This window comes from Pinus tabuliformis, chromosome X (genome assembly GCF_031772625.1).
Source record: "Pinus tabuliformis cultivar Carrire ecotype Pingquan chromosome X, CPIR1, whole genome shotgun sequence".
NCBI lineage: Eukaryota > Viridiplantae > Streptophyta > Pinopsida > Pinales > Pinaceae > Pinus > Pinus tabuliformis.
The window spans coordinates 1,481,646,326-1,481,656,007 of NC_142308.1; the positions used below are offsets into that span (position 1 = coordinate 1,481,646,326).

Genomic DNA, 9,682 nt, shown 5'->3' on the forward strand with positions numbered 1-9,682 from the left:
GGCTCTCTGCCATAATAATTTTCTGTGCCCTCTTCTCTGACCGACCTTTTTCACGCTGCGCTGCTCTGCTATAATATCTTCCTTGCATAATACCTTTTGGACGTTGCCAGAGGCGTTGGAGGAATTGTCAGTCGTAATCGTTGGAGGCAGATAGAAGAATCCTAATCCCTGTCTTGCTGTGAGTGTAAAAAAAAAAATCCAAACCCATCTCTGTATTGGAGCCCTGCTGCTCTTAAATAAACAAGATTTCTCTGGTTATTTTTTTGGCTTCTATTACTTTGCCTTCAGAGACCAATCGAAGTGTTTCCCATATCCCTCAAGAATGCGCGCCTGAGTGTGCTGTTGAGAGTGCCGCTGTTGAGTGTGTTGTTGTCTTGATAATCGTGCTTTACGTGCAGCATCTATGGGATGCGTTGACAGGAGATGAGTTGCACTGTTTTGTGCACAAGCACATTGTTCGAGCATGTGCTTTTTCTGAGAGCGCAAGCCTTTTACTCACTGGAGGACATGAGAAAATACTCTGTATTCACCTCGTTCTGATGAATATGTTCCAATGCCTGCTCTGCAATCTGAGAGTGGCTGTTATCAATATCTTCAATCAGTTCATTAATAGCCTCAATTACTCCATGCTTCAATTTCCAGCTCCTTGAGTTTTTGTCAGATTTGCTTTTCCCTTCAGACTCGCCTCCCGAAGAACGAGTGAGAGGAGCAGCTGCTGGGCTAGGTATAGATTCTAAAAGATTATGTAATGAGGGAGCTCGCAAAGCACTTCTAGATGCAGCAGCAAGAGCAGCTGCAGATAATGCCGAAGAGTTATCATGCTGGGTATCATCCTCATCATCACTGCCAGCAGAGACACTTAAACCTCCAACACCCGTTGTTGCCAAAGACACATCCTCCTCGCGAATTATATGTAATATATGTCTCACAATGTTCCCAACAGATAGCTCAACTAGATTGGCAGCTATAAGTTGCACGCCCACTGACTTTACAGCTTCAATAAGTGAAGCTGCCTGATTTGAGTGTGGTACTCTTTGTTGAGAGATAACAGACCGTAGAAGAACTGCAGTTTCTCTAGCAGTGGCATGTGAACCCTCAACCTGCCGTCGCTTGAGCTTGACAACAAAATCATTAAATTCCACCTGTAGGTCAGGCATTTTTGTCGCTGTATCTCAATAAGTGCTTTGAAGATATGAACGGGAATCCTTCTCCCGATCAATTCGTCATGGAATGGATACACATACAGCCACAGTCTTTATTTCTTAGTCATTCTCATTGCATCACTTTCGTTATTGATTCCAGGAATAAATATTATTGTTAGTATATTTAACCAACTTTCTACTCAACATCTAGGATTTGAGTGTGGAGATTTCCGTGAACAATTTTCGGAGCGATGGAGATGGAGCAGGAACAATCTAGTTTCTTGAACACTGGTTGCTTGAGCAGTCTAGTTTCTTGAACGCTACCCCATTGAGGTTTGAACGCTGTATATGTTAACGCAGTTCTTATATTTACGATGTCTTGTGTATTACATTGAACGCAGCATGTATTGATCGCTGCCCCATCCATTGAACGCTGAAACGCGTTAACACCAGAGTGTGTTCCATTCGCCATTAACCCTCCACGCTGCTCGCTGTTGGGTAGACCTTACTGCCTATTGGAATACCCCTGCCATCTACTGTCCAAGAATACTACTGTCCAAGAACACTGTTGTTCTGGTGCATTAACTCGATGACTATGCTTGGTGCCTTTTTAATATTGGATTCATAATTTCTGCGTTGACTTCTTCTTATGAAGTGTGGAGTTCTCCTTATGATGTGCATGGAGGAAAGGATGACTGGTATTATTAATATGATTTATGCTTGCTGGGTCTAAAGTTGATATCAAATTAAAATTTTGAAGTTCTTCCACAAGTATTTGTCCAGCATATTATATATTTACATGAGCCAACAACAAGGAATGCACCACCTCTGCTGGACGTAGTTGTGATACCCTTCTGCGTGGAGTTTATTCTGACATTGTGGGGGCCACGAAACACTGTATTGTTGACTAATATAAGCCAGAGGACCAACACTGTATAGTTTGCTAAGTATTTGGACATGTAAGGAGGTCTATCACTGTTGTTTCAGCGTGCTAGAGACTCATTCCAATGCCTATGACCTGAGCAAGTGTTGGAGCAGCATTCTGGGTCTGAAAGTCCTTGCTGGAATTTACTCTCATTGCTTATCTTCATTGCCAGAAAGTGGCAAGATCAAAGAATTGTGTTATAATTGTTGAAGTTTTGATAGCCATCATTTTTTATTTGAAAGTGAAGGAGTATTTGAAGGATCCAAGCAAGTTTGCAGTTGCTGTTGCCCCAATTGTGGTATTGAAACTCATTATAGTCTTTGTCTACATATATATGCATTGATTCCTTGATTCATTTTCTGCACATTTATAAAGGATATTGTTGTGTACTGTGAGTGGGTATTACTTTTCTGCACTGATTAGTAGTTGTGATCAGTTTTTAAGGTGTAAATCTGACATTGAAGAAAAAAATGGCTAGAACCAGTGAAGTATTAGAGTTCCTCAAAACTCTCATATTATCTACTAATCATGATACATTAAAAGTCAACAAAGTTTCTCTCATAGACATTTAGGTCTGTCTACAAAATGCACAAGAGAAAATTGATTTTTTTGCAGCTCGAATCTCAGCTACAGTAAGAAGAATTAAAATGGAGGAGTCATTCTGAACCTGTTTCTATTTAGAACAATGAAGCAAACTCCCATAAACAGCAAGAAAATATTGTTACAGTTGGTTCAGATCTAGTGCCCAATAAAGCAGCAGTTGTACATGCAAATGCAGAAACTCAATCTGCACTTCCCAAGCCCATCATCAGACCTTGGGAACAGCTTGTCCACAACAAGCACAGAACTGGTCTTGGATATGACAAGGACTTGTCCTTTCATATTCCAGACTACGCCAAGCCCATTCAGTTTCAGAGTGTTGGATTCATTCATGACAGTTCACCTGCTCCTCATGACAGTTCACCTCCAGCTGTTCTAGACTATGCCCCTCTTCCACAACAACAACAACAACAACAATAACAACAGATTGTGAAATGCCAACACTGTGACCGAGTTGGCCATTTGGAAGATCACTGTTTTGATCTTCATCCATGTTAGCACTGTCATAAAACCACCCATTCTTCACACAGATGCTTTAGAAATAAACGTCCTGCAAGAACAAATATTCATCTTGGATGGATCACTTCTTGGCAATGGGCATCAACAACCAAGAAGATATTCCAAACACATGTCAGAACCTGTTCCAAAGTATTGAATAGTCTTGCAGTTGAGTTTTCTCCATCATCTCACCTTATATCTGAAAGGGGGGGAAATGATGGTCATCTACAAGCTTCAAAGCCACATCAAGCGAGCCTAAGCCACAACCTGCCACACCAATTTCAGAGTTGTAGCCAGAAACAAAGATGCCCCTAAGCATGCCTCCAGTTGGTAATCTGGGACACTTCCTCTAGCAGAAGACTTCAGCTTCTTGCCAGTTTCGGAAGAATTCCAGGAACAAAATTAAGAACATTTCCTCTAGCAGAAGACTCCAGCTTCTTGCCAGTTTTGGAAGAGTTCTAGGAATTGCATTAAGCATTCCAGAGTTGTTGGTCATCCTTAAACCATCACAGGTTGAGACTTCCCTTTTCAGGTTGAAGTTCTCCCTTTTATGCGAGGTGAGACCTCCCTTTCATGGTTGAAGGTTTCCCTCTTCAAAACAATAGGAGCACTTCCTCTAGCAGAAGACATTAGATTCTTGCCAGTTTTAGAAGAGTTCCGGGAACTACACTAAGCGTTCCAGTGTCGGTGGTCATCCTTAAACCACCACCCTTTATACCAACATTTCATAGAGCACATTCAGCCTAGTGCTGCCATGCATTTTTTGCACATTTTGTATTACAGCTCTCTTCTTGGACTCATACATAACCCTTCGGATTAAGGGGGGGAATTTTGGACACCTAATCCTCAAAGGGTTAGTGTGGAAGCCGAATAGACAAAAGGAGTCCAAGAGATCTTGGGATGTGAAACCCAACGGTCACAACATGTACTATAAATGTAAATCATTTGTTAATAAAAATTGTACTTTCATGTTTTATCTTTCATATTTCTCTTGCTGCCCATGTGTGTTTAACAGGAAGCACTGTTGAGAAGAAAGAATTTCATTAGGAGTGCATACCATTACAGATCATGTGGATTTGTGGTGATTGCATTCCATGCCAGTGGCAAAGCAAAATGATCGAAAAACAGAGGAGAAAACAGTTATGTCCCCAATCGATCCATTAAAAAAAATGAGAATGTCATCAATGAATAGAAGGTGGGTAAGGATGAAGTATATATGATCTTGATGCCCATCATTCTGCCTTGTCTTTTTTCCACAGTAATGTGACTACTCAGTTCTTCCATGACCAATAAGAATAGGAGAGGTGAGAGAGGGCAACCTTGTCTGAGACCTCTCTCAGCATGAAAGAATGATGATGCAGAGCCATTAATAAGGACACTGTAAGATACATTAGTAATACAACACATAATCCATTGAATGAAAGGTAAATGAAACCCCAGGTGAGTCAATAACATCCTTAGGTAGAGCCAACTAGTACGATCAAATGCCTTAGCCAAATCAATCTTGAGAATCATACCTTTAAGTTTCTTTATTTTGATGGAATGAAGGACCTCCTGCGTAGTGCTGACTGCTTCATGGATTTGCATGTGTTCAAGAAATGAAAATTGCTCTGGGGATATGAACTCAAATAATATGGGCTTTAGACGATTAGCAATGATCTTGGCAATAATCTTATAGATGCAGTTGCAGAGTGAAATAGGCCGGAAATCATTAAATGTTTGTGGATCATCAGATTTGGGGATCAAAGCAATAAAAGTAGAGTTAAATGCATCATACATACGCTCCCCCCATCTAGCATTCTTCAATGACCTGAAGGAGGTCATTCCCCAAAATATCAAAGAAACCAAGGTAAAATTCAATCGACCAGCCATCTGGTCCAAGGCTTTTATCCTTCTTGAACCATTTAAGGGTGCCTTCTAGTTCCCCCATAGTAACAGGAAATAGAAGGTCCTCTGTCGCTTCTTGATTAACAAATCTAGGGAAAAGACCTGCCACCTTGATGATCTCAGCAAGATTTGCATCCTGTGAAGCTCTGAATAGCCGACTAAAATGGGAAGTACTGAGAGTAGCTAATTGATGAAAAGTCTTTGCCTGCGAACCCACATCGTCCACTAGATGCCAGATGGTATTGGTGACCCAACAACCATTTGCAAAACGATGGTAAAACTTTGTATTTTCATCCCCCGCCTGTAGCCAAATGGCACGACTCCGAAGTCTCTAGGTTTCCTCACGATCCTTCAAAATTCTATTTCAATCCGCTTCTAATTTGATGAGTCGTTCTTTGGCCTCAATGGAGACAAATCCATGACCATCCCGGTCCACCAGATTGGCAAGCTCCACTTCAGTGTCTTTCAATGTCTGTTCATCCTTATGTCTTTTTTCCCTGGCCCAATCAATAGTTTTTTGCTTAAGGGAGAGCATTTTTTTGGCAAAAACTTTAGAGACTGATTGATTGGGTGAAGGAGGGTAGGTATTCCAATGCTTAGTAACCAAATTCAAGTATCCCTCATCCTTGAGCCAGGTAGAATTGAATTTATATGGTGCCTTAGGTTTGCGGTCAGCACAAGCAAATTCGAGATATATGGGCGAGTGATCAGACAATCCCCCAAATCCCACCCATTGACGATATAAAGAGAGATGGTCCAGTAGAGAGTCCTTGACTAAGAATCTGTCCAACCTTCTAGTGAGCGCAACATCTCCAGTCCTTCTATTACGCCAGGTAGGTTGCAATCGGGCCATAGGGATATTAGAAAGTTGATGGTCCTCTAGTAGAGAGCGAAAATGTTCAGATAGTGTGTCACATTGAGCATTGTGACCCCAGGATTCAACATGGCCAATAGAGAAGTTGAGATCTCCCCCAATAATAAGATTATCAACTTGCATGTAAGTGAGATTAAGGAGCTTGTTCTAGAATGGAGCCCGATTGATGTAGGGGCCATATACATTGATAAGTCTCAGCTCCATCCCAAATTCAGAAGAAAAAATATCAGCATTGATGATACCCTCCCCACCCCAAATATTCAGTAATTTTACAACCCGAGGGTTGAATCCTAGAGCCAGACCACCGGATTGGCCACAAACATCCAAAGCATTAAAATTCCATCCCGGGAGAAGTGCCTCAAGTGTGGGGGTGATCAATGTACAAGGTGCAAGAGTTTCCTGTAGAAATATAATATCCACCATTTCTGTGTCTATCAAGCGATGGAAGGCTAGTTTCTTTGCGGGACTAGCCAACCCACGATAGTTGAAGGAGAGCCACTTCATGGAGAACCAGGGTGTGAAGAGGTCAATTCTCTAAGGACCTTATCAATGGTAGGTTGACGACCATGAGCCACATCCAGTCCCACCTGGAAGATAGCCTTGGACATATTGGAATGACAACCCCTAGTAGATTTAGAGGGTAGGGGGGTGGGGGGGAACAATGCCAATACCACAACGATCACTGGGAAAAATTCGGGAAAGGGAGCGAAAGTTATAGTTATGGCTCTAGTTAGAATCAATGGAGAGCTCAACAGAAGTGATGGAATCAGGGACATCCAGAATTGAGGGGGGGGGAAATTAGGCAGGGAGGGAGCCAGTGAACAAAAAACAGAGGTGGGACAATATGTAGGTGTAAAAGTGCAATGAGAAACACATTGTATGCAATTAGATAATAGAGCATAAATAAGAGAGGGTGTAGAGGAATAAGTACTTTCATTAGAGGTAGCCACTGCTGCAGTCGCACGAGATCTGGTAATACATGGGGATGGGGGCGAATATTCTCCATGCGAGCTTCACAGGCCGGTGGAACTGTCATCGATGGACGGTCCTCAAGCTGTGCAGGTCGTTTGCCACACAGATTAGCTGAATTGTCTATTGCGGTATGTTCCAGTCTAGCCACCGAAGCAGAGCTCGAAGCAAGAAGAGGGCAATCCTTGTATAGGTGCCCAATTTTGTGGCACCTCTGACATCGATAGGGGACACCTTCATAATCTAAAATTTGAACACAACATGTATTTCTCTAGTGAATTTGCAGGTTCTCCTCTAGACCCTCTCTTGTGTCCAAGTGCACTAAGATATGTAGCCATGTTCCCAGTGACAATATAGGATTTGTCATAGTCCAAGTATGTACCCAGTGCATTCCCAATTCTCTTAAATACATCTTCTGACCAGAAGTGAAGTGGTAATCCCAGAAGGCGCACCCAAATAGGACCAACCCCCAAGTGTTCGTGCTCTGCATCAAAGAGTGGACTCTGATGTTTAAGCAGAACCATAGCAAATTCAATATGCCAATATTTTGATAATACCCATGGGATGAACTTATGGCGTTGAAAACATAGCGTAAACCAGCCACAAGAAAGCGTCACCAAAGATGGTAGTTCATTGAGTACTTGTCCCCATATTTCCAGAATCCACTAATATAGACGAGCAGCCGAGTATGCTTGGCCATAGACTCTCCGAACCAAAACCTGATCAGAGGTATCAAGCATGTCGCCCATCTGGAGATCGTCACGAAAAGTGAGAGAGATCTTCTTAGTCCCAACCTTGATCCCTTTGTATCACTTCGTCGGTCGACCCGGCTTGCTAATAGAAGGAATAACAGATGGAGCAGAGGGAGGAGCAGTATCAAAACCCACTAGAGGACCCCTAATTGAGTCCGGGAGAGGGGGAGAGGTGCCAACAAAAAAACCCGAGGTGGGAGGGTTGTAAATCAGGGGAAGCGGGATGGAAGATGAGGGTATAGAGGATGGGGGGATAGGAGGGTCTGGTACCGGGTAGGGTAGAGGGATGGGGTTCCCAGTGGTGGGGAAAATAGGGGGATCCGGGGAGAAAGAAGCAGAGGAGGGGTTCAAACAGGTTGAGAGGAATTGCAGAGAATCCGGGGAGAGCGGGGAGTAGTAAGGACTAGGAGCATAATAAACATCGTCGGGAAGCTTGGAAGATGACAAAGAAATAGAGGGCGGACCGGTCGAGGGAGTAATTGTTGAGCCGAAAGAGAGAAAGCGGGATAATCCGACACCGTATAGACCTGCAGATCACTAGCCAACGATGAGGGGATCTCCAAGGAGATGTTGGAAGAAGCGACTGACAACTGTGGGGGGGAGACCGTCCAGATGGGCACCAAGGTGTATGGGTCCTCGGAATAGTCTACCATGTCCTCCTCCATACTAGTCGACAATCCGTGAGGAAAGCGCCTAGGTAATAGTGCCAACAGACAGTTGCCCAGACAACAACGGTTGGTCCCGATGCTGGATAACAGAACATGAGAATGAAAGTGACAGAGGGAGTCAACCAGAAGGGGAGCAGGCAGGTTAGCCCCAATCACGGGCAGGTGGAAGAAACTCGAAGGGTGCACCAGAACCAAAAGCTATGGTTTGTAGAAACGCCATCGCCCGAGCTCTACAAATAGGGTTCCCCTCTGACATCCGTTACCAATATCCGTAGATGCTCTGAAAAAGCAATGTATATGTTAATTAAAAAGGAATGATGGTCATTTTTCCATTTAAATTTAATTATTATAAGTAATAATACATAATTTATAGATTAATTTGTTAAGTGGAATTACTTCAAAGGGTCAGGAGCAATGATTGTGGTTCAATGGGGGTGGTCAAGATAACTTGTTTTCATGGGCTTAGCAATAATGTCATAGATTATGTGATATTTGATATCTCTATATAAACCAAATAAATAATTTAACCTCATAAGTAACCATGAGTCCAACCTTACACACATACCTTTAACTGTGATTCTCAACGTTGTCATGCACAAAAGGCTCATTGAAGAGAATTATGATTTAACCAAAAGCACTCGATTTTCATGAAAAAAACAAGTTAATTTTTTAAAAGGATTTAAACAAGGCCGCATAGCTAGCATTCCCTGCCGCTTAGTTTAATTATTGAATTTTGAAATGTATGAACCAACTGCCATATTTCAACTGCTGCTTAATTTTAATATAGTTAAATTAAAGTGAAAACAATAACGAAATAAAGATTTTATTAATAGTTTATCAAGAGCAAAGTTTTATTTTTCAGCGTATTTATTATTGAACTTCTAAGTTTCCTATCACATTAGTCTCTAGGTGTCTATTATTTGTGTTTGGTACACTTGGAACTCTCAAATTAAAATCATGATTAACTCAATTCTATTACATTTCCAAAAATGTAAGGTATCAATACAACTTTATTTTCCATACACAACTCTAGTATAATTGTTTAACATTGAATATAAGTTATAAGTTTATTTCTTATTTGATGATCAATATAAATTTTATTTAAAATATAAATTGGGACTACACAATTGAAACAAAGTAATATCAAAATTTGAGTTTTATTTAAAATTTTATGTGTTATATTTTAGAATCTTGTAAAATGTAAAACACTATTTTTGAGTTTCAAGAATTAATTAAAAAAATAAATCACGACCATTAAAACATTGTAAAATATTTAATAAATATTTTAATTCCATTTTGCAAATATAAATTAGTTAATTAAAATGAAACATCACCTAAGAAATAAGAATTTTGACCAGAATATTTAC

At 41.2% G+C, this 9,682-nt stretch overlaps 1 protein-coding gene across 1 annotated transcript; it reads right to left on the reverse strand.

Annotated features, from left to right (window-relative positions):
* Positions 1-5,416: 5,416 nt before the first annotated feature.
* LOC149145613 (uncharacterized) lies at positions 5,417-6,049 on the reverse strand. The gene has a single exon (XM_089452505.1). The coding sequence runs from the start codon at positions 6,047-6,049 to the stop codon at positions 5,417-5,419; it is 633 nt and encodes a 210-aa protein (XP_089308631.1).
* Positions 6,050-9,682: the final 3,633 nt, after the last annotated feature.

Bases quoted from the DNA above. Each gene is read 5' to 3' on its own strand.
- LOC149145613 (XM_089452505.1), bottom strand. From the start codon at position 6,049: ATGCAAGTTGATAATCTTATTATTGGGGGAGATCTCAACTTCTCTATT.